The sequence below is a fragment of the Phoenix dactylifera genome, unplaced genomic scaffold (genome assembly GCF_009389715.1).
Source record: "Phoenix dactylifera cultivar Barhee BC4 unplaced genomic scaffold, palm_55x_up_171113_PBpolish2nd_filt_p 001095F, whole genome shotgun sequence".
Lineage (NCBI taxonomy): Eukaryota > Viridiplantae > Streptophyta > Magnoliopsida > Arecales > Arecaceae > Phoenix > Phoenix dactylifera.
This window is the reverse complement of record NW_024068442.1, coordinates 27,414-52,521: the sequence shown is the minus strand read 5'-3', so window position 1 is coordinate 52,521 and position 25,108 is coordinate 27,414. Positions and strand designations below refer to the sequence as shown.

The 25,108-nt window shown below is 42.5% G+C and overlaps 2 protein-coding genes across 2 annotated transcripts; one reads left to right on the top strand and one right to left on the bottom strand.

The window, feature by feature from the left end:
- Positions 1 to 2,402: 2,402 nt before the first annotated feature.
- LOC120107968 (zinc finger CCCH domain-containing protein 56-like) lies at positions 2,403 to 5,607 on the top strand. The gene is made up of 2 exons (XM_039121493.1): positions 2,403 to 3,728; positions 4,615 to 5,607. Exons 1-2 carry the CDS (start codon positions 2,972 to 2,974, stop codon positions 4,902 to 4,904), a joined length of 1,047 nt encoding a protein of 348 aa, XP_038977421.1. The 5' UTR covers positions 2,403 to 2,971; the 3' UTR covers positions 4,905 to 5,607.
- Positions 5,608 to 12,031: 6,424 nt separating this feature from the next.
- LOC103714072 (zinc finger CCCH domain-containing protein 56-like) lies at positions 12,032 to 13,915 on the bottom strand. The gene is made up of 2 exons (XM_008801206.4): positions 13,473 to 13,915; positions 12,032 to 12,641 (listed from the first exon to the last, which is right to left on the bottom strand). The coding sequence occupies exons 1-2, from the start codon at positions 13,879 to 13,881 to the stop codon at positions 12,352 to 12,354; spliced, it is 699 nt and encodes a 232-aa protein (XP_008799428.2). The 5' UTR covers positions 13,882 to 13,915; the 3' UTR covers positions 12,032 to 12,351.
- Between the last annotated feature and the right edge of the window lie 11,193 nt (positions 13,916 to 25,108).

Below are 25,108 nucleotides of genomic sequence, written 5' to 3'. Positions count from 1 at the left end.
ACTAAAACCCACTCCTGAGATATTAGTGCGCCTGTAGAGGTTATTAGGGTAAGCTATGCTTTTAATGGTTTTCATATACCTGATTAAGTCAGGTTGAGTATGGCAGGATACTCTTAAATGGAAATCACCTATGTGAGTGTGAAGGGGCCGCTTCTATGAGAATGAGTAAGGCTAAGTTCTCTAAAACACTTGCAGAACCAGGTGGTGTTCAGGGCCAAAATGAACACAAAGTAAGAAATAACAATGTTCGAAAGGAAGCTGTGTAATTTCTATTGTCTTGATTTACACGAACAGCTGAACAGTTCAAGGCATCTCGTCCACTAGTTAGCCAAGTAAATCCAATAGTTTTTACTAAGGAAGGTTCAAGGCCAAAAGCTACCTATCTCGATGCAGTTACTTTCACTAGTACTCAATGTCTTTCTCTATGTCTGTATTTGAAATTTGTTTTCTTCAGCCAATTCCAATTCATGTGGGGGATTGTTAGAATATTGAGCATTATGGGAGTTAAGTTTTTAAGCCAAATTAAATGTAGGACCCACATGTTTAATTGAACAGGTCCAACAGGAAACGTATTCTACTCTTTGAGTAGAATAATGTGATATATTCACATGCTCAAATTCGTTAAGTAGTGAATTAGATAATTGGCTTCAAAGTATCAAATTGGTAATGGATTATTGATGGAAAAATATGGATCCTACATTGGGAGAACATATTTCAGTAAATGGTTTATATAGTGGCAGATTTCAGTTTTTAAAACCGTCAATTGTCAACAGTTGTGTCTGTTCAAAGAATTTATTAACTTCCTATAACTGCCATTCGGTTGTAATATATAATTATCCTTCACTCCAGAAATCTGCATCTCTCTAGAAATCTGCAGGATCATTTTTTGAAGTTGCAAACAGATTTTCTGATTTGCTCTCTCTCTCTCTGCACTTGTTTCTTTATTCCTTCCAGCCCATTCCCCTAATTGAGTACTAAGCATTGAGTTTCAAACAAGGCTTGAAGATTGTAGTGCTTCATCTTCAAGAGGTTTCATACCGTTTTATCCTAGGAGACAAACGTCTATACAAACCTTAAGCACCGAGAGGGAGACGAATTTGTCTTAAGGAAATTGTGTTAAACACAAGACTCGGTTATCAAGTTCAATTGACATTCGAATCATTGTAAGTGGTTATATACAAATTATGTTTGCATTGTTTTTATTTATCTCAGAATTTTAATATTGTAGTATTGATAAATTTACCCCATAACAAAAACTTCATGCAAATTTGTGCAGGTCCTGGATAAAGTTAGCAATTGGGGAGATCATGGCTGCTTGGTTATTTGTCTATGGAGTCCAGTTAGTGTATTGTTCAGTCTGGTCCGTTGTATCGTTCTCATAATCACACATCTAAAAGATATTGTGGCACGTCTACTTTCAAATCAGCACAGTGCCATGCTAAATGAAGTGCCTTTTTTGATCTGCTATATGCTCAGTAGCTTGTGTTTATTTTATATGGTTCGCCTTTTTTTTATCTATCTTGCTATTTACATGAGTTATGCAGTGAAAACTACTACTTTGCTGATTGCATGCCTACTAATCAACTAGTAAAGCACCGGAACCGAGTCTGGTTAATTGGAGAGAGTTTTTGTTAACTTCTTGTGAAACTCTATAAAAGATTAATCAATCATATTACACTCAAAATGGCGGGATATGTAGGAAGGTCCTATCATTTCTCATTTCCTACTCTTCGTATCTTCTTTATTTCTTCACGGGTTCACGCGACAAAAGAGCCTTTCAGGATCTGTTTTTTTTTTCTATGCTCTCTTCATCGCCTATAAGCATACAGAAAACACCTTGTCGAGTTGTTCAAGATAATTTATCATACTGTGCACGTCTGTAAATTCAACGGTCCGTTGTATCTTGAAAATGAATCACAAGAATCCGATGCACGTAAGGAAGCGAATCTTTTTCAAAAACAGTGACTACACGCCTCAGACCAACCTATAGATACTATTTATTTTATTGTGGATCGAAAAAAAATTGCATTGAAGAGTTGCGCATCAGAACTGGTTGTTTCAGCAAAATTAAATTATTTATGGATTTTTCAGTAAAATTAAATTATTTATGGATTATTTGAGTTCCGATTATTCCAACAGAATATTCGTTTGATGAAATTTACTATTTCATACCCTTTTCTGCACAAAAAAAAAAAGGAAAAATCAAAGAAAAAATAATATAAAATTTAATTTCAATTCAATTTCTCAAATATGATATGATTGGCAAGGTAACCTAAAAGAGGGAGCAGTAAGTCTTGCCCTTGAGAGAAGGTAATCTAGAAGAGGGGAAAATGTGGCAGCTGTCGGTAATGAATGATCTGTCTGGTTTTGGTAAATTCTAGTTCCGCTGGAGGACTGAAACGGCCATGACGAAAATAGCAACCCTTCCCCTCGGTTAGATATCCTCATGCCACCCTCCTCCCTCCCCGCCTGCCCTAGATAAGATCCGCTGATCTCTTCCTCTCTCTCTCGTTCCTGGCTTCCGATCTCTCTAAGGTGAGCTCTCGACTCCCTTCTTTGCCCTTCGATCGCGGACACAGGGCTCTTCCGGCCTCAAATGGCTTCCTAAGGGATTCAATCCGTGTCCGTCTTGCTGGGTTCTTCTGCACCCTTTTTCTTCTCTTATCTTCTGACTGGAGGGCTTCCTTTGATCTCAAAATTTGATTTTTAAGTTATAATTTTTCCTTCCACGAGCTAGGCTTTGGAAAATTTCAGCCGATCTCAAGTTTGTGACGATTCCGTGATTGTAAGAATCGCAGCCTTTTTTTTCCCCCCTCTTCTGAATGACAACATTAGCACGTGTCTGATCTGTGATAGGGATTTGAGTTTAATTAGAATCGCCGGTAGGGTGTTTCATAGTCTTGGGCATCGTTGGTGTTGGCGGATTAGGGTTTTGATCTCCGGTGCTTTTATTTTTTTTTGGGTGCAATACATGGATTATAGCAGCAACGCCATTGAGATTATTCCGGAGGCTACTGGCCCCGAACCCTGGGCGCAGGCTTCCAATGATCAGGCTATATGGGCGACCGAGGACGACTACCGGAGTTGGAATGGAGAACCCTCTGCTGATACTGTATCGAACCCCGCCTATGGTGATCGCCAGTCTCAGTCGCAATCCCGGGCTGGAAGCGAGCAGCCCCCCAGCAAGAAGCCCCGGAATTCTTTGGAAGGGAATGGGTCGACGAGCAAGTCCAGGGCAATTGGGAAAATGTTCTTCAAGACCAAGCTCTGCTGCAAGTTCCGGGCTGGGACGTGCCCCTATATCACAAACTGCAATTTTGCGCATGGGATGGAGGAGCTCCGGAAGCCCCCGCCCAATTGGCAGGAGATAGTAGCATCGCAGGAGGGGATGGAGCCCAGAGAGGAGCACCAGATACCTATTCTGACCTCTTCTAATTTGGGTGCGGATGGGCAGAGGTCTTATAAAGGGAGGCACTGTAAGAAGTTTTACACTGAGGAGGGCTGCCCGTATGGAGATACGTGTACTTTTCTGCATGATGAGCAGTCGAAGGCTCGAGAGAGTGTGGCGATTAGTCTGTCGCCTACAGTTGGAGGTGGTGGATATGGTGGTGGACAGAATGCGTCGAATCAGAAGCCTTCGAATTGGAAAACTAGGATCTGCAACAAGTGGGAGATGACTGGGTATTGTCCATTTGGTAGCAAGTGTCATTTTGCTCATGGGGCCGCAGGTATGTTTAAGTACTTATTTTTGCTCTTAAACTGCAGTTCGGTGCGAATTTCATTGTGAATGTGATGAAAAGTAGAAATACTACGATGTGGCTTCTTGTTATTTCCTTGAATGAGATGGATGCAATGTTGGGCCTTGTGTTATTATTTTTATGGTTGTTAATCTTGCACCATCACAAGGATTTTCTTTGAGAGATTCTTATTCTTAACTAGAATGACTTGCTTGCATGATAAAGCATCATAATCATCAACCCTTGAGTGCTATGTTTGAGTGCTTCATAGGCACATGTCCATATACTTTCTAATTCGCCTATCATATATACAGAAAGACCTGATATGCATTGTTTTGGGTATATGTGGTTTCTGTCTGACGTCGATGCAAAAGACAAGTAATTCTGATGCTCATACAGAATGCTATGTTTTGAGCTCTGTACCATGGTGTGGTCTATGCATTTTGATTAGTTGCTGCCTTCTTTGCCCTTTTAACGAGCAATGCACATTTGTTACAACAAAAATAGCATCTGGTCGGCATTCCCTTACCAAAGAAAGGGACCATCTGGGAGGTGGTTCACTGCCTAATGGAACTATGGGAATAAAAGAGCCGATGCACATTCTTTACAACAAAATAGCATTTGGTTTTCATTTTCTTAAAAAAGGGGAGGTAATCTAGGAAGTGGTTCATTGCCTAATGGAACTAGGTGAATGCATGCCAACTGATTGTAAATTCTGTACACATGCTGCACTCCATGATGCATCAATTTTTTCTTGTTTTTTGGGTGTCTTACTTCAATTATTTCTGTGGCAATAATGCTAATTATCGGTTCAGCATTAATCCATTGTGTGTCAAAGTTCTATTCTCGCACTGATATGGAAATGCCCTCGCTACAGAACTTCACAGATATGGTGGGGGGCTTGTGGAGATGGAAGGCAGAGATGCTTCTTCAGTAGCTACAGATTCGAAGCAGGTTGGGGCATCAACAAGGGCTCCTGCAGACACTGTTGTTGCATCCATGCAATCAGTTCCTCATGCTGATGTTTATCACATGGGAGGTCCTTCACAGAGGTCAAGCGTTGTCGGTCAGAGGCAGGGGCTAGGTCAGGGTCAGAGACTTCAGAAATGGAAAGGACCAGACAAGATCAGTAGGATATATGGCGACTGGATTGATGAAAGTGAGTAGACCCATACGTGCTGATATAGCAGGGCATCTGGATGGAAAAATAATAAGTGTAGTCATCTCTACTAATTGCATGCTGGAACGTATTGTTTAGTCTTTATGTCGTAATTGCAATGAAACTGGTGGGTTCTTATATCTGAAGCAATAGAAGAGAAGTGCTACACCTTTTTTTTGAGTAGCTGAATCTTAAATAACCTGAAGGTTTCATTAGAAAGACAGTCACTAGTTCTTATGAGTTGAGCTTGTGAAGCTTGATGGGAGAGTGTGTGTTCTGTCATAGCCTTGCTATTTTCTATTGTCCTTCCATATCATGAGTGGAAGGTCATTGAATTTTCATGGTGCGTACGAAGTTTCCCTGAAGCAGAACCGTGTGTTCATTAAATTTTGTGCTTTGATGACTGATTAGGAGCTCGCTGCTAAGGCAAGCCCATACGTGATGGCTAGTTGCTCAGTATCATCAGCTGGTTCACTAACATGGTATCATCAGCTGGTTCCCTAACATGTTTCTTTGTCAACAAGTGATGGTGATCAGCTGAATAAGGCTTGCCTACTTCATGCTTATGGAGTCTATGGAAGGTATCTGGCTTGATTTTGCAACTTGATGCAGTAACATTAGTGTACCTGTTGTTCTTACAGCAATTCTTGTGTCGGTGTCGATGTGTAAGCTAGTTAATGAATTATCCAAAGGGTTTTCATGATGAATCAACATGCTACGTCTATTGTTCTTCCCATTTCCATGCATCAACAGCTTAAAATTGTGTTATTAGCTTTGAGACATAATATAAATAAAACTGTTGAAATTGGAACAAAATTAGAGGTAACCCTGAATTGGAATGCTGGGTGAACGAGGATAAAGCTGACAGCAAATAATTGAGTAAAAAACCACCATGTTTGGAAATAAATTAATGAGTTACTCCAATCCCCTCTTGCCACCTAGCAAAAGAATTGTTCGGCCGCATGTCATTACTTTTTTATAAGTGTTGTTGGGATACACAAGACAGAACATGGACTGATTCTACGACTGATGAAAGATATTATTTTTTCTCAATTAGCTGATGCAAAAAAATCTTGAATAGATCTCTTAGACTTTTTGCATTATCCACTCAACTTATTTGTCTTGGAAGGTACTCAGCTATGCCTTCCACACTCTCGAAAGTTGATTCAAAGACATGGGTAAATCCTTGATGCCTGTTCTCCATACTCGCATTCTTTCCCCTGTACACAGAAAACAGCAATATCAAAAAACAACAGTGGTTCTGAAGCCCAAACTAGGCCTGGTCCAAACGGCCCATCCATAGTTTAGGGAGAGGACCTGACAGGGGAGGAGTGAAGAAGAAAGAAATTATTACCCACACTACATGCATCCTATGGCCCTCCATGCAGCCAATAATAGCTTTTGGTTCCTGCGGGCTCCATTCATGAAGCATGCATTTTGATTGGACCAGGCCTAGTTTGGGCTTCAGAACCTGTTTTTAGTTGTACTTGGGCTAACCTTGGTTAACCCTATTCGAACTTGGACTAAGTCTAAGACCTCAAGTGTCTTTATTGAATCTGGCTCGGTCAAGGGGTTGGTCTGACTTGGTCCAGTCCATTTCCAACCCTACAAGTAACTTTGTAGCAAAATTCAGGATAATGAACAAAAGGAATGGACCCAAAAATAACACATTCTAAAATCCAAATCCGTATGTCGTTTACAAAGCTACACATCAATGAAATTATGCCTCCATGGGAAGAGAACCAACAAGAATAGCAAAATCCGTCAACATAAGAAGAGAACTACCAAACAACGACAGCAAGGATCACCACGTACGAAAGCAGAACAAGCCAAAAAGACAACAATGACAACCCTATATGGGCTATCACTTGACTGCATGGTCAAGTCCAAGGAAAGAAGCAACCATTCGTGCTTCTTTTGCAACAATTGATTTCACAATCTCTTGAGCTTTGGGAAACGTGTGCTCGTAAAACTCTTACCAAAAAAAAAAAAAAAAGAGAGAGATTATAATCATGCACATGTACAAAAATGAATTCAAAAGTACACCCACGAAATTAATTAATCACAAAAGGATTATAAAAGTTTTCCTAGAATTCTTCATCCTCTGGCCTAAAATGACTTACTTAACCATGTTGGTGTACAAAAATAAATTCAAAAATACAACCATGAAATTAATTAACCAGAAAAGGATTAAGATAGTTTTTCTAGAATTCTTCGTCCTCTTTTCAAACTAGGCCTAAGTGACTTGTTGATGTATACTATAATCAATCGGTAACAATCATGATACGTGAGTTATTTCTGCTCTTCAAGAAGTTAGAAGGTCAAAAGCCCAACAAAAGAAATTTGCTGCAAAAACATTGCAGGGTTTCTTAATGTTTTGAGTGGGTCAATCTGACAAGCCATAGTTAGGGATGATATGGAATGATTCAACATCTATTTTGGGATGGCTTGTAGTAGTTATAACATGTATGGGAATTGCGTAAAGACGTTCCGGACATAGTTGGATGCAAATTAGGCTTGGTGTAGAGCAATTCTTGGGTACAACCTAAAAATATTTGTAGTCACGGTTGGATGCAATTCTAAGTTTCATCTAGAGCACAGTTTCTAAATAGATAGAGATGATATTATTTTGGTGCCAAGTGCAGGTTAGTTTACCAAAATTGTGGGATTTGACTTTCTTATTGAGTAATACATATTCTCTGTCAAGAGTAGAAAATGAGCCCAGACAACCCCGACTTTGAATCAAGCTAAGACTAAAAAGGCTAGAACCAACCAATCACGGTCGTGCATGTGCTATGCGCATTTTTGCAGTAGCACCAATCGCTTATCAATTATAGTTAATATGCAATAGAATCTGGGTAATATGACATTAAAATGTTTTCAACTATTTTGTAGCACCATTGCACAACCAGAGTCGTACCAAGAAGGAATAAAATCAGTTGCGTTGGCCCAACCAGAAGTAGGGTTGTGCATGGGTTGGATTGAGTCGGCTTAGAGCTAAATCTAGAATCAAACCGATTTAAACTGGTTTTCTAAAATCGAAACCAAAATCGAACCGGCCATCTGCTAAAACCTCTTAAAATCAATTCAAAAAAATCGGTTAGGTTCAGTTGAGTTTGATTTGTTGAGGTGATATTCTTCTTTATATATAAAAAATAAAAAAATTGATGTATATATATATATATATATATATATATATATATATATATATATATATATATATATATATATATATATAAACATCAATTTTTTAGGGTCGAGTTAGGTCAAGGTTGGGTCGGTTTTAAAATACATATTTGTATATATACGCATGGATTGGATTAGGTCAGGTTAAATCGGTTTGAATTAGTTTTCTCAAAATTCGAACCAAAAGTGAATCAATTTTTTTTCAGTCCAAGATTGTCTGAAATCAAAACCAAACCTAATTTAACAAAAAAAAAAACACCTACATAAATCAAACCAAAACATCCGATTCAGATTAGGTCCATGATTCGGCTGATTTTTTGCACACGCCTAACCAAAAGTGTATGCTAGAGACAGTAAAGCTCTACTTCTAGTATTAGAGGCCGTGGACGCTAATTTGTGATTGCGTAGTTCAATCAAACGTGGGTAATGGACATGGTAACAGGTCTCGGCAACAGGGAAGCTGCGGTCATCTCTACTATATTAAAAATAACAATTCTAAATCTAAATATAGTTTGCAGTTTTTTTATAAATTAGTCTTTAATTTTTTTATAAAATTTTTCAATCTCATGATGAACAGCCAAAATAACATGAACCACAGGAAAATTACGGACAGGGGCAGTATGTAAATATCTTGTCTAATGTGTTGTCTAATATGGCAATCAAGCTTTTCAATTTTTATTTGGCACATTTAAAAAAGCTATGCCTCTATATGAATAGGAAAATAGATATTATTAACCCCTTTTGTCAAGTCTTGAACTGATGGTTCCCATCTTCCGTGTGAGAAGCCTTGCTTTTTGCTGGGGGGTGGAGGCAAGATTATTTCCCTGGGGGGCCCATGGAGAATTTTAAAATTATCAACATCTTTTTAAAATGCACAAAAGTATAATTAGACTTGTGCTTTGCAATAAATAAAGAAGCTATAACACTTCACTGGATGCAAATAAAGGTCATTTTTACTTTTAAGAAAAAAAGGGGCCTTGTTATAAGGGTGACTTATTTTTATATGTAATTAGAGAAAGAGACAAGATGTGAAATAGATTTTGGAGCTAGATGATTAAAATAATAAAGAGCTTAATGGAAATACCAATTCATCTGAAGATTTGGCAATACAACCAAGATCGATAACTGAAATTTTACTAGCCACTAACAGAAAATATTGGCATAGAGTTTGGGGTTTATTTAAAATGCTAAGTAATAAAATATGGATCACTTGCATGGTCAAGTTATAAATCAAAACTAAGAGAGCATCTAATAATGTATAAAAATATTTTGAACCTAAGAAATATTAATGAATTAAATCTGAAAATAGATGGAAAAACAAAATAAATAGGAAGAGTAAGACCTATACTATAACTACCCCCCCCCCCCCCCCCCCCCCCCCCATTCTCTTGAAATAAATAAATTTTAATGATTTATGATTCTATCAAGTATCTTATCTTTCAAGAAAGAATATACATTGGAGTCTTCCTTCTTTTGCATGCGCTGGTCACATGGAAGTTCATACATGCCAAAGAATCAATTTGAAAAAGTCTTAGTGATGCCTTTGAGCTTCTTTTTTTTTTTTTTTTTGGTGGTTTTGCTAAGACTAGCCTTTCACGCTACTCTAGTGTGAATACATCCAAGAAAATCATAAAAATAAAATGTCCCTAAAAGCTCTAAGTACGCATGCCTCATAAATTCAAGATAGTCCACCGAAATAATCAGCCATAAAGAAGGCCATCCAGTTAGTAGCTCTATTCGTTTTCTGGTAAATGTACTTCACCCCAAAGGAAATACAACTTCTTGCCAAGCATCAGATGTCCTAAATCAAGGGATGCGACCCCACCTCGCTAACTTGATTCTGAATCCAACCAATTACCGTCGTTGAGTTACCCTCCACCAAGATCTTGTGGGCCCTCAAAGTGCGCTGCACATAGTTGGGGCCGGCCTTAGCGGCCCTCAATTCCATTACAGGCATTGAGCAGGTGAAGATCTGACACCCATCCACAGCAATCAGTTTGATATCCGGACCTCTAATGATAAAGCACACTCTTTCTGTCTTGCCACTATCTAACACATATCGATCAAAATTCATCTTGAGGGGACTCGGGGCTCCTGGGTGATGAATATCGTCTGAGATGCTATAGAAGCAAAAATAGAGTTTTAGATGCCTTGGACTATTAAGAGTGTCGTTTCTTACTTCACCAATCTCCTACAGTCTTTTGACTCTTTCATCCCAAAAGATGGCCTGCCACCGCACTTCTTCTAGTGCCCCTGTAAGACCTGGCTTAAAGAGTTATTCTAAGAAAGCAAATAAACTCATACCAAAAAAAAGAAGAGAGATTATAATCATTGACAGTCTTTTCCCTTTGGCTAGTTTCTAATCCTTAACATGGGACGCAGAGGATATTCTTAGCAAACTATACACAGCAGTGGGGTTCCAGAGGTTGTAATTGAATAATAACTAGGTGTTTAATCACTTCAAAGCCAATGCTTTTTTTTTTTTGGACCACGCAGCAGAGTTAAACTATGTGCTTAAAATTGTGCCACGATGCAACTACCAGAATGGTACATGATATAAGTCCAAGGTGGTGTCTTCATGGTAAATGTTCAGGAACGGAGTCCAAAGTGATAACTATCCTAAGGATTGCTAGCGTTTATTTCAACATCACATATCAAATCCGCACAAGAAAAGGCATGTTCTAATCCAACAAAGTGAACCATCTTTATTAGTGCCTGAAGTCAAAGTACATGATTTGGGGCCACTGCTACATCAGCGTATCATGGCATTAACTTTCTTGCAAAGCTATAATTGAGTAAAAAAAATAAAAAATAAAAAGAGAAAAGAAGGCCCAAAGAGAACACAAGAATACATAAAAAGTTTCTAAAAGATAAGATTTTATAAATATATTTAGTACAAAAAGTATATGCATTTGGCCCATTGATCCTAGGACTGGAAGTCTGGAAGCGAGCTGGGTTTGGATATTTATTATAAAAAAAAATATATGCATATGACCAATTACCCTAGGTCTGGAAGTGGGCCGGACAGACTGGGCCATGTTCCTATCTGAACCAAATCTGATTTTCTTTCGGGCTTCGGATCGGGATTCGGCTTGAAAATTTTTGGATAATCAAGGCCCGAGCCCGACCCGAGTCGGATTAGGCTGGCCCGTTACCCATTTGGGCCAAAATAAGTCCCGCCTGAATACAATTGAAGTTTAATATTTCATAATATTGTTTCATAGGTAAATGAGGTAGTTAAAAATTAGAATTTCTTCTATAACATAAGTAAATGATATATGATACATTATTTTTCACTAAACCCATTTTAATTTGTCCTTTACTTCTTCATCATTCTCTCTAAATAACAACATATAAAAACAAATTAATTTGGGCTCCATTTCGGGCCTTGTTTGTGCTCGGGCTCCAGCAAGGCCAATGGCATATCCGAGTCTAGTCCGAAAAATAAATGGGCTCTACATTTAAGCCCAAACTCGATCCAAATTCTTTCGGGCCTAGCTCTTAGCCTGAGCCAAGCCCATTTCCTGCATTAATTGACTTGGTCAATAAGAGTGGTGTGGCAATTAACAGTATTATGAATTCCACTTACCATGGCCGAGTTAAACCCAAGCCCCTTATCCTTACCCTTTAACTTCTAATGTTTTTATTTTAGCATCCTCTGCATGAAATGCAGCATCAAACTCTGGAATATATGGGATATTTGTGAACTGTCTGAAATTAAATATGCAAGTAGACCTTGTATGATTTCAATTCATGTTACCATGAGATGTTAGAAATTAGATATGAAGCGCATGAACCTGACATGCCTGACGATGAAGGTTATGGCCACTCTCTTTACTCGTAGCAACAAATAAACTCACTGTCGTTTTTTGATATTGCTGTTTTCTGTGTACAGGGGAAAGAATGCGAGTATGGAGAACAGGCATCAAGGATTTACCCATGTCTTTGAATCAACTTTCGAAAGTGTGGAAGGCATAGCTGAGTACCTTCCTCACCCGACCCGTGTAGAATTTACAAAGGAGTCCGTGCACTAGAGAAGGTCCTCGTTGTCTACTACAAGCCGACCATAGTCCATCAATGATGACAGATTATGGGTTCCCCTTCTTTGCGCTGAAGTCCTTGTGAAGGCACTTCCCTTCTATTGCTGACCAGTATCACTGCAATTATGATATAAAGACTACAACAATACGTTCCAGCATGCAATTAGTAGAGATGACTACACTTATTATTTTTCCATCCAGATGCCCTGCTATATCGGCACGTATGGGTCTATTCACTTTCATCAATCCAGTCGCCATATATCCCTTTGATCTTGTCTGGCCATTTCGATTTCCGAACTCTCTGACCCTGACCAAGCCCCTGCCTCTGACCGACAACAGTTGACCTCTGTGAAGGACCTCTCCGGTGATAAACATCTGCATGAGGAACTGATGTCATGGATGCAACAACAGTGTCTGCAGGAGCCCTTGTTGATGCCCCAGCCTGGTTCGAATCTGTGGCTACTGAAGAAGCATCTCTGCCTTCCATCTCCACAAGCCCCCCACCATATCTGTGAAGTTCTGCAGCGAGGCATTTACATATCAGTGCGAGAATAGAACTCTGACTCGCAGTGGATTAATGCTGAACCGATAATTAGCATTATTGCCACAGAAATAAATGAAGTAAGACACCCAAAGAACAAGAAAAAAGTGGTGCATCATGGAGTGCAGCATGTGTACAGAATTTACAATCAGTTGGCATGCATTCCCCGAGTTCCATTAGGCAACGAACCACTTCCCAGATTACCTCCCCTTTTTTAAGAGAATGAACACCAGATGCTATTTTGTTGTAAAGAATGTGCATCGGCTCTTTGGTAAGAGAATGCCGACCAGATGCTATTTTTGTTGTAACAAATGTGCATTGCTCGTTAAAAGGGCAAAGAAGGCAGCAACCAATCAAAATGCATAGACCACACCATAGTACAGAGCTCAAAACATAGCATTCTGTATGAGCATCAGAATTACTTGTCTTTTGCATCGACGTCAGACAGAAACCACACATACCCAAAACAACGCATATCAGGTCTTTCTGTATATATGATAGGCAAATTAGGAAGTATATGGACATGTGTTTATGAAGCACTCAAACATAGCACTCAAAGGTTGATGATTATGATGTTTTATCATGCAAGCAAGTCATTCTAGTTAAGAATAAGAATCTCTCAAAGAAAATCCTTGTGATGGTGCAAGATTAACAACCATAAAAATAATAACACAAGGCCCAACATTGCATCCATCTCATTCAAGGAAATAACAAGAAGCCACATCGTAGTATTTGTACTTTTCATCACATTCACAATGAAATTCGCACCAAACTGCAGTTTAAGAGCAAAAATAAGTACTTAAACATACCTGCGGCCCCATGAGCAAAATGACACTTGCTGCCATACGGACAATACCCAGCTACCTCCCACTTGTTGCAGATCCTAGTTTTCCAACTCGAAGGCCTCTGATTCGACGCATTCGGTCCACCGTCATATCCACCACCTCCAACTGTAGGCGACAGACTAATCGCCACACTCTCCCGAGCCTTTGACTGCTCATCATGCAGAAAAGTACACGTGTCTCCATACGGGCAGCCCTCCTCAGTGTAAAACTTCTTACAGTAAAACTTCTTACAGTGCCTCCGTTTATACTTCGGATCCGAACTAGAAGAGGTCAGAATAGGTATCTGATGCTCCTCTCTGGGCTCCATCCGCTCCTGCGCTGCTACCATCTGATGCTCCTCTCTGGGCTCCATCCCCTCCGGCGCTGCTATCATCTGATGCTCCTCTCTGGGCTCCAACCCCTCCGGCGCTGCTATCATCTGATGCTCCTCTCTGGGCTCCAACCCCTCCGGCGCTGCTATCATCTGATGCTCCTCTCTGGGCTCCATCCCCTCCTGCGCTGCTACCTCCTGCACTGGTACTATCTGATGCTCCTCTCTGGGCTCCATCCCCTCCTGCGCTGCTACCTCCTGCACTGGTACTATCTGATGCTCCTCTCTGGGCTCCATCCCCTCCTGCGCTGCTACTATCTGATGCTCCTCTCTGGGCTCCATCCCCTCCTGCGCTGCTACCTCCTGCACTGGTACTATCTGATGCTCCTCTCTGGGCTCCATCCCCTCCTGCGCTGCTACCTCCTGCACTGGTACTATCTGATGCTCCTCTCTGGGCTCCATCCCCTCCTGCGCTGCTACTATCTGATGCTCCTCTCTGGGCTCCATCCCCTCCTGCGCTGCTACCTCCTGCACTGGTACTATCTGATGCTCCTCTCTGGGCTCCATCCCCTCCTGCGCTGCTACTTCCTGCGCTGGTACTATCTGATCCTCCTCTCTGGGCTCCATCCCCTCCTGCGCTGCTACTATCTGATGCTCCTCTCTGGGCTCCATCCCCTCGTGCAACTGGGTGGGGGTGGATACATTTAATAAAAGAAAAATCTAAAGCAGATCTTTTCACCATTGTGTTGATATCCAATAACTCTAAATAATGTATTCTGATTCATGTGAAATGAAAATATCAAAACCAGGAACTAGCAACATATGACTTAAGTAACGATCTAAAAATGCCATAAGTTATTAAAAACTAGTAGAGAGAAATAGCAATGTACCCATTCTCAAAGACAGAAGCTCAGCTTTAATATGCTGTACTCTGAGAATGCAATCAAAGAGAACATATAATATGATAAAAACAGGGGAAAGAAAAAGAAATACACTTGACAGAAAGTGCAAAAAGGGTAAATCATTCAAAATATCAATACAAGGAGCTCCAGGTTTCAGTTATCAGATCGTGAACCAAAGAACCTAGAACAAAAAATAAAGTAGCTTCAAGAATCACCTAAAGAACGCTGAAAATTCCTGCACTACCTCTCTTCCAAGAAACAGGATCCGAATCAATTCAAGAATCAAATAGGAACAAAAAAGCCTAAGTCCAATGAAAGTATTCTTTCTTTTCCGAGCAAGGAATTCAAACAAGAAGTAAAGCTATAGCCAAGAGATAAAGTCCAAAGGTAGAACGAAGGGGGTTTTTTAAGGAAAAAAACAAACACACTGAGATATAGATCTCTCATTGGATCGGAATCAAGAATTCAAGAACCAAAAGAAAGAATCGTAAACTCTAACTCCAATTAAAGCAGTAGCCAATAGCTCAAATCCAAATATAGAAAGAAAAGGATTTCGTTTAAAGCAACAAGCACGCTGAGATAGAGACGTCGGGATTCGAATCAAGAATTTAAGAATTAAAACAAGAGACCGTACGTCCGTACCCTAATTGCAAGAAAGGGTTTCTCCCAAGAAACGGAGCTTCGAATGATCAGAAAGAACCGTACCCTACTCGAATTTATTCAAATTTGAGATAGACAGAGAGAGACAAGACGAGACTGGGGACAAAGAGCCAGTTGATCTTTAAACACGTACACAAAAAGGACAGAGGGCAGGCTCACCTTGGATTTGGTTCTTCTTGCAAGATTTGCCGATGCTGAGGTTGTTCGCCGCGTCTGTGATCTCCTCCCTGAAGGCGGCCGCGGAGGTGGTGGCGGCGCCCGCAATGGCGACGAGGGCGACGGCGGAGACGGCAATGGGGACGGAAGAGACGGCAATGGCGACGGCGGCGACGGCAATGGCGACGGCGGCGATGGCAATGGCGACGGCGGCGATGAGCAAGTGAAGAAAAGAAAGAAGGTGGCTGGTGTTGGGCGGGAGAGAGGAAGAACGGAAGCGACGATGAAAAAGAAAGGACCCCTCGGTTGGTTTAAATAGAAGGTATTGGGCGGCCACTGGGTGGGCGTTACGTTGTCAACGTGCGGCAGAACCGTTTGATATTGCCGAGTGACCGTAACCATTTGATTGATGCACCCTCGAAATTGATCAGCATCTGATGGAAACGAAGAAATCGACCAATTTATGAAAACTCTTTTTATTTTTTTTGTTAAGCATACGCATAAGGCCTCTAATTGCGATAAATATAGTTGTATGAATTTCACAATTTTTATTTTTAAATGCGAATTTAATCTTTATATGCATAAAGGCATATCAATCTGGATTATAAAGATCTAATCAATGCATATTCCAAAAAAAAATATGGGGTTAAAAGATATGGGGTACAAGCACTAAAGATATGGGGTTAAAAGAAAAGACATGTACATGTACAAAAATGAATTCAAAAATACACCCACGAAATTAATTATTCAAAAAAGATTATAAAAGCTTTTTTAGAATTCTTCATCCTCTTTTCAAACCCTTAAATGACTTACTTAACCATGAAGGTGTACAAAAATAAATTCAAAAATACAACCATGAAATTAATTAGCCAGAAAAGGATTAAGATAGTTTTCCTAGAATTCTTCATCCTCTTTTCAAAGTAGGCCTGAATGACTTGTTGGTGTCCAGTATAATCAATTGGTAACAATCATGATACGTGAGTTATTTCTGCTCTTCAAGAAGCTAGTAGGTCAAAAGCCCAATAGAAGAAATTTGCTGCAAAATCATTGCAGGGTTTCTTAATGTTTTGAGTAGGTCAATCTCACAAGCCATAGTTAGGGATGATATGGAATGATTCAACATCTATTTTTGGATGGCTTGTAGTAGTTATAACATGTATGGGAATTGCGTAAAGACGCTTTGGACATAGTTGGATGCAAATTAGGCTTGGTGTAGGTACTTTCTTGCATTGGGCACAACCTAAAAATATTTTTAGTCACGGTTGGATACAATTCCAAGTTTCATCTAGAGTGCAGTTTCTAGATAGATGGAGATGATATTTTTTTGGTTCCAAGTGCATGTTAGTTTACCAAAATTGTGGGGTTTGACTTTCTTATTGAGTAATAGATATTCTCTGTCAAGAGCAGAAAATGAGCCCAGACAAATTCGGTTTTGCATCAAGCTAAGGTTACACACCATAGATGCCCAAACCTTCTCTTCATGAGAAATTATTGCCTATACTGCATACACCAGCATGGCCATGTATGTAGCCAATCACAGCCGCTAGTTCATATGATGGTGGATCAAGATGCATGCTTCATGAATGGAACCCACAGGAACCAACGGCTATTATTGGCTGCATGGAGGGCCATATGATGCATGCAGTGTAGGTAATAATTTCTTCCTCTTCACTTCTTCCCTACCAGGTCCTCTCCCTACACTATGGATGGCCCTTTTGGACCAGGCCTAGTTTGGGCTTCAGACCTATTTTGAGTTGTACTTGGGCTAACCTTTGTTAAAACTTTTCGAACTTAGGCCCAGGTTGAAAAGCTTTTGGAGGACCAAAAAACACTTTCTGATGAATCCTTCTACGTTATTTTAAATATTCCATTATAAAGCCTTCTCGTACATATCAATAACTTCTCCGAGGGCATTTGATTTTCTTTGTTACTATCTAAGTTTGCTATCTACTATTAAATTTTCAACGGGAATAACTCCTTTGGTTCTTTTAGTATCATCTTTCAAGCCCGAACTAGATATTTGTACTATGTAGAGATCACAGAGTTTTCATCTTTATTTTGCCTTGTTTATGACATTTCACCCTTGGCTAGCTTAAATGGAAACCTTTAATTACAAGGCAGTACTACATAATAATTGGATTGGAAACCGGCCCACAACCAAGCATACCTGATCTCGAAAAGGAAAGGCTTTCTTCGTCCCAAAATCGAATTCCTTGGGATTATAGTGAATGATTTCTTGCTCAGGAAAGCCAGCAGCCTGCAATAGCATGAAGGATGGAAATCCATAAATGCAAAATATACTGAAACTGTTATAGCCTCAATATTAGTTACACTGGATCCAGAAATGTTGTATACTTGTTTACTTGCTTTTGAATTACCAAGTGCCATAATAAAAGTCCTTGCCAAATCCCATAACAGAAATAACTTTAAATTGTCTGAAGAATTTCCAAAGAGCCATAATTAGAAATATTTGGAAAACCCGCATAAAATAGATGGGCAAAATCTTATTATTATTATCATTACTGTAAGAAGAAGAAGAAGAAGAAGAAGATAGAGAGGAGAGTGGAAATTGATGTTGCTAAAGCGTGCCTTGATGAAAGTCACCGGGCGAGGAGGGTCTGGACGCATGCAAGTTCCCCGCGGTGCTCTGGACTCATGCGGCGTCCTTTCTTCAGGTCCTTTGACGTTTGGCCGGGGCCTTGCAATCCAGATCGGAGGCAGTCCGAGCGACCTATATTGCTTATCAGATCTGGCTTGCAAGAAATGCCTAGACATTTGGGAAGAGCTACCCATCACCTGGGGTAATGATGGAGAGGGTGCAACTATTGACGGTGGAGGCTTCTCAGGCGATCTGGTCGGATAAATCTTTGACAGCTCAGGATATCTGGAGCTCCTCATCTGCTTGTGGAGCATCCCATTTGGTGTTTTTTATCTGGGAGCCCTCACCCCATGTTTCCTCAAGGTCAATTTCGTTGTTAGGGGTCCGGACTCCAGGGTGATTGTTACTGGGGGCTGCCACTTGTTTGACACCTCGGTATCAGGAGCGGAGCTGAGAGCAGCCTGGGCTGGTTTGTGCTACGTTTGGCGTGCCCTGCAGGGGAGAGAGGTCCTTCTAGAGGGTGACTCGGCGACGGTCATTGGGTGGATCCTGCAGATTTCCGGAGGGGTCGATGATTATCACCCACTGGTGAGAGATATCGAGACCATGATCCGTAGTGGAATGGTGCTCCAGACGAAGCACGTATTTAGAGGGGCCAATGGAGCTGCGGATTGGGTGGCCTCTTTTGTTGCCAACTATTCGGAGGACTATCTCTAGGAAGGAGAAGCGGAGTTGCCCTTGCCCAGTGCACTCCGTGATGTACTGTTTTTTGACTTTTTTGAATGTATCCGTACACTTTATGTATGATACTTCTGTTTTTAGCCAAAAAAAAAAAAAAAAAAAGCCACTGCACAAGAGATGGCTCCAACAAAAATTCACATAAGATATACAAAATCTAATTTCACAGTCAGGAGAGGAACCATGCAGGCATGGAGGCCTTTTAGACCAACCGGCTCCCACGAAAACTTAGATGGAGGGTGAGGGCCCAAGGCAAACGGTTCTCTTAGATCTCATCATGGTTGGCCTACCACATCATGACATCAGAGGTGCACCAGATGAATTTGCACTCAAGCTCATTTGGCATGCATTTATGATATGCGACGTTTGTACTGACCTTAACATGTCGAAGCTGCATGATCTGCTTTCCAGAGTCTAGGATTGGAATCAGGTGTCCAGCTTCAAGTCAATGGAAGAACCAATCTTCCACAGGGTTGCAGTTCAAGCTTTCCTTTGCGTCTGCTCTTTGGAGCAACTGCTTCAGTCTATTAATCATCCTCACAATATATGAGAAAAGCAATAATTTAAACACCAGAAGAACAAAAGATTTCCAGATTCCACAATCAAAAGCTCACCTCAAAGTGTCTCCACAGATCAGATCCAACGAGCAATAAATATACCTGCAAGTTTTCCGCAAGAAGCATATTTAAGTATGGAAACCGGCAGGTTAAGCAGCTGAGAGTGAGAGGGGGGAGAGAGAGAGAGAGAGAGAGAGAGAGAGAGAGAGGAGAGAGTGGATTTTGTTCTGACACATTCATAGTTACATCCAAGTGCTGAAGCACACATAATGCTGCTTAGATACCTGACCCTCACCACCTATGAGGACTACTCATCTTAAAACCTATTGAGCCAAGATTAAACTGAGTTGAATACAACCTGATAATAAATTAGATAGGCACAATATATGAGCTATATCCAAATTGTGGGTAATTAATACCAAGTTAAGAAACATGAAAAGATTTGATTTTGTTACTGATATGTTCTATACTTCTATGACCGCTTTGAATGGACTGTTTGGTGTTTGATATAAGGGCACAATTTTGCTGCATAAGGCTTCAGGGCAACAAAGCGCTGCACTCAAATATCACATACACCAGGAATACTCATACTTGATATGCTGAGTTACATATTATGATATTAAGCTTGATGATTAATACCCATGTAGCTAGTGCTTTTTCTTGAACCATTGGTACACTTTTAAATGTTCAAACAATATCAAGATCTATGAGAAAAAAAATGCTTACTGCTCTAGCTTTGGCAATGAAGGTTATAAGCTCTACCTCACACCCTGAATGAAGGTTATATTAGACAGAAATGCTACAGCTGAAAGCATATGAAAATTGCCATATGTATGTGCTCACAGAAGCTATTTCTGCATGTAACTTCAACTGCCATTACTCATTCAGCAATAGTGACATTTCCCGATAAGAAAAATACGAGTTGTGGTTGAATTATGAGCTTAGGAAAATTCTGAACTGAGATGAGTAATTACCATTAATATATCATAAACGACGTCAAATCCCTCAGCTGCGAGCCTTGTCTTCACAAATTCCAAGTCCTTCCTGTCCCCTTTCAAACGCAATATCTATAAAGCAAGAACTACAATAAGAAAATTAGGATGGACTAGACTCCTAAGGGGTATAACCGACCGAAGGAGAGAGAGAGAAAGAGATGACTTGGCACGCGAGAGGAGGAGAAGGCGTGGGAGACAGAGGAAAGCAGCGCGGCTCGGTCGATGAGAGAACGAGAGAAAGAGGGAGAGAGCGGTGCATGCTCTGTTTTCAACAGGGCACGTCTCCTCTGCTTTTCGAACAGAAGGGCGTGTGCCGCCAACCCCACCCCCTCCTGTTTCACGAACAGATAAGGCACCACTTCATAGGCGGGCCTTGATACTGCCTGGGCCTAAGCTCAAGCCATCACGAGAAGACTGCTAATTTTTTTAGCTCTTGTATACTCTGACATTATATCAGATGATTTTCACGGGTTCAATATAAACTTTCATAGACAAACAACCAGTAATATATTAAACTTTCCCTCGACAAATATCATTACATTCAACTGCAATGGGATACTTATAAAGAAAAGGAAAAACAAAACTCTTGAGGAAGAGTCTTTCACTGAATATAGAGACTCGTTTAGTTCATGGAAAAAGAAAGACAGAAAGTATGGACAATGAAAAATGACGATGAAAAGAGCTCTTGGATTATAGTAATCAATTTTGGATCCGAACTCTTGGCAGGGAAACTTGCATCTCTAGGGATATTGGGTTTACATGTTAGTGTAGATGAAAGTTGAATACCATGCATTAATTCTAAGCGCTAATGTAAGTTAATGAAACACGCATGGAGAGGGGGAAGCTTGTACTTCATGGCGTGTGGACAATCATTGGCTTATTCACTAGTAACTGCTATACATACAACTGATTTAACTTGTTAGAGAGAAATGGTGGAAAGGCTGTACTTCTTCGAGATGATAGGGAATCTTTTTTTTTTCTTGATCAATGCGAACTAATGAATCACAATCACATATCGTTTGTTTGATATCCTATGAATTATAGTATTTTTTATTTTAAAAAATGATGAAATCATAATTTAGTGGTTTTGCCAAGTTTAGTTTGCTTCGCATGATCAACTAAATTAATTTCTATGAAAGACAACAGTTGAAGAGTCTGTTTGGATGGTTGGATAGAAAATTCTATAAAATTTATAAGTTGGACCAATACAACTAACAAAATCATATACTTATAGGGTGAGCTAGGCCTAATAAATATTTGGGAGCAGCTTAGGAGTAGGCTAACTCGAAACCTATAAAGAGAGAAAAAGTCTTTTCTCATAAACTCTTTTTTCTCTACTCATCGAATTGGGACTGGCCCACTCTTAAGATACTCCTGGATATTTATAAATATAGGTTTAGCCAAGACTGTAATGATATTATTTTTCTGGTTATAGATATTTCATTCCAATCATCCAAACAAGCATTAAAAATGCAGAACTTGCTGTAGCCATTGCATGAATGCTTTGAGAGAATATTATCTTGCTGAATGAGATAACAAAAGAACCTGTAAAACTCTAACAAAATATACTTGCCTCTGGATCATGGATGCTGTTGGGGGAATAAGATTTTTTCCCTAAGTGACACAAATGCCCCCAAGAAGCCGCACAACCGCCGACCCTGAACAGCCGAAGTCGGCGTCCGACCTCGGAACGCCCGACCTCAAGACATCCGACCTCGAGACCTCCGACCTAGGAAAATCCTGACGCTCAAGGTCTACCCTTGTCAGCCACCTACTACGGCCGTACTCCTCCGAGGTCCAACTGAGGACCATACCCTGCCACTGCTTCAGCATTTATTGCGCATGGCCGCTGTAACCCTCCGGTTCACTCTACAATTAATGTGGATCTCCGGCTTACTCCACCATTAATGCGGATCTCCGGCTTACTCCACCATTAATGCGGATCTCCGGCTTACTCCACCATTAATGCGGATCTCCGGCTTACTCCACAATTAATGCGCATGGCTCCTGACATCTACGGATCCTCGGCTCTCCACGGCAAGTTAGCCCAGCAGAGTCTGGTCAACCATGATAAGTCTCTGATCTCGGCCATACCTCCGACACCAATGCAATGATTCGCCTGGTAGCGTACTGGTTCGGGTCGTACGACGCCCTCACCGCCGACATCAGCACAATGATTCGCCTGACCGTGCGCCGACCTGAGCCACATGCCGAGCCGTACTATGGCCTCGCCCTGTTACATCACAGGTAAACCGACCCCCACCTATAAAAGGGAGCCTTAGCTTCTCAGGAGGGGGTTGGGAAATTCCGCGCCTTACAAGCACTGTTCATCTCCTCCTTACACTATCTGCCCCCTCCCTGACTTGAGCGTCGGAGGGCCGGCGCCGGAAAACCCGGCCACCGGTTTGTCTGCAGGCACCCAGACGGAGGACGCCGCCCGCTGACGGATCGCTGCCCCGCCGTGAGGATCCCCAGCTCCCTCTCTCTGGCCACCCCAGACGAAGGACGCCGCCCGCCGACTGGTCGCCGCCCCGCCGTGGTGACCCGCAGCTCCCTCTCCCTCGACCGAAGATTGCCCCCGGGTCCAATTTCCAGCAACAGTTGGCGCTAGAGGAAGGGACCGAGTAGCAGTCATGAAGTTGAGAAGTAAGGGAGCCTCCAACGTCTCCCGGCGTCCCCCGCAAAGTCCTGGACGCTCTGTCCAGAATTCTCCAACTCCGGCTGACCCAGTTCCTCAGGTCCAGCCGGAACAGTTCAACGCCTTAGTACAGCAAGTCCAGGCCCTGGCCGCCGCCGTTCAGAGCCTGCGACGCGAGGAAGCTTTACCAACGCTTCCCCCGCGGGCCCAGGTCCCGCCGGAATTTCTTCCCAACGGCCCGGTTCTCCCCGGCCAGAATCTACATGGCTCCTCCAGAGCCAATAACGAAGAACGGACTTCCCCCCAGAGAGAGCTACCGGAGGAGGATCTCAACAGAAGACTCCAGCCTTCTGAGGCTGAGTCAGCCCCGGACCGCCGTGAGCCGGCGCAAACCGCGGCGACAATCCCGCGGGTGGGGGAGCTCGACAGAAAGGTTGAGCACTTGGAGCGCCAAATTGCAGCGCTCCACAGTAAGAAGGCGAGGCAGGAGGGAGACTTTGAGTTCACTACCAAGTCCCCCTTCTCCTGCCGGATCGAGGATGAGCCCGTTCCCGCAAGGTTCAAAATGCCTCAGGTGGAGCCCTACAGCGGAATCACCGACCCTCTCGACCACTTGGAGAGCTATCGGGCCCTCATGGCCCTACAAGGGTCCTCGGAGGCCATACTTTGCAAGGCCTTCCCAGCAACCCTCCGAGGGACCGCTCGGCTTTGGTTTTCTGGACTGAAGCCGAACACGGTGTCCTCTTTTGAGCAACTCGGCAGGCAGTTTGCCACCAACTTTGCTGCCAGCCGGCGCCAGCGACGGACGTCAGACTCCCTCCTCGACATCAAACAGAAAGAGGGGGAGTCCCTCAAGGAATACCTGGACCGCTTCACCGCCGCCACATGGGAGGTCCGCGAGCTAGACCAGTCGATAGCCATGTCGGCTCTGAAGACTGGGGTTCGCTCCTACCGATTCCTCTTCTCCATCGAGAAGAGCTTCCCGGCCGACTTCACCGAAATGTTGGCCCGGGCCCGGAAGTATGCCAAGGCCGAGGAGGCAGTTGCCTCTAGGCGGGGAGCAATCGAGCCCGCCTCTAAGAAGCAGAAGAAGCGCCGCGAGGAGCGTGGCCAACAGAGGAGCCGATCCCCTCGCCATGAGAAGAATCTCCCCAGACTGAGGAGCCCGCCCTGTCAGCAGGGGCGATCTCAGCAGAGGACCCCTCCTCGACCGAGGTCCCCACCACGGCCTCGGACGTACCCGGGAAAGTACGAGAACTATACACCCGTCAACGCCCCCCGGGCCGAGATCCTGATGGAAATTGAGGGTCGGGACTTCTTCCGACCCCCGCCGCCTATGCGAGACACGGGATTTCCCCGTAATCCCAGGAAGTACTGTCGTTTCCACCGAGACCGTGGGCACGACACGGAGGACTGCTTCCAGCTCCGGGACGAGATAGAAGCACTCATCCGTCGAGGAGTACTCAACCGGTTCGTGAGAAACCGGCGCGAGGAAAGGAGGCCGGCGGAGGATGTCGTACCAACCGAAAATTCGGACGACAACAGGCCCATTGCCGGCACCATCAACATGATTGGAAGGGCCTCAGCAGGAGCAGCCGCCCCGGGAGCACCCCCGAAACGCCCACGCACTGATGAAGTCATCTCGTTCTCGGACGAGAACTTAGAAGGGGTCGAGACCCCTCACGATGACGCTGTGGTCATCTCAATGATTGTAAATAAGTTCGATGTAAAGCGTGTCCTAGTTGACAATGGAAGCTCAACCCGGCGAAATGTGCGTTCGGGGTCACCTCGGGCAAGTTCCTGGGTTTCATAGTGACCCAGCGCGGAATTGAAGCCAACCCGGAGAAAATCCGGGCACTGCAAGAGATGTCGCCTCCGAAGACAGTTAAGGAGGTGCAGCGGCTCGCAGGGCGAGTTGCCGCCTTGGGAAGGTTCGTCTCTCGGTCAGCCGAGCGCTGCCTCCCTTCCTTCAAAAGCCTCAAACGGCCGAAAGACTTCCGGTGGTCAGAAGAATGCCAGCGAGCCTTTGAAGAGCTCCGGAGCCT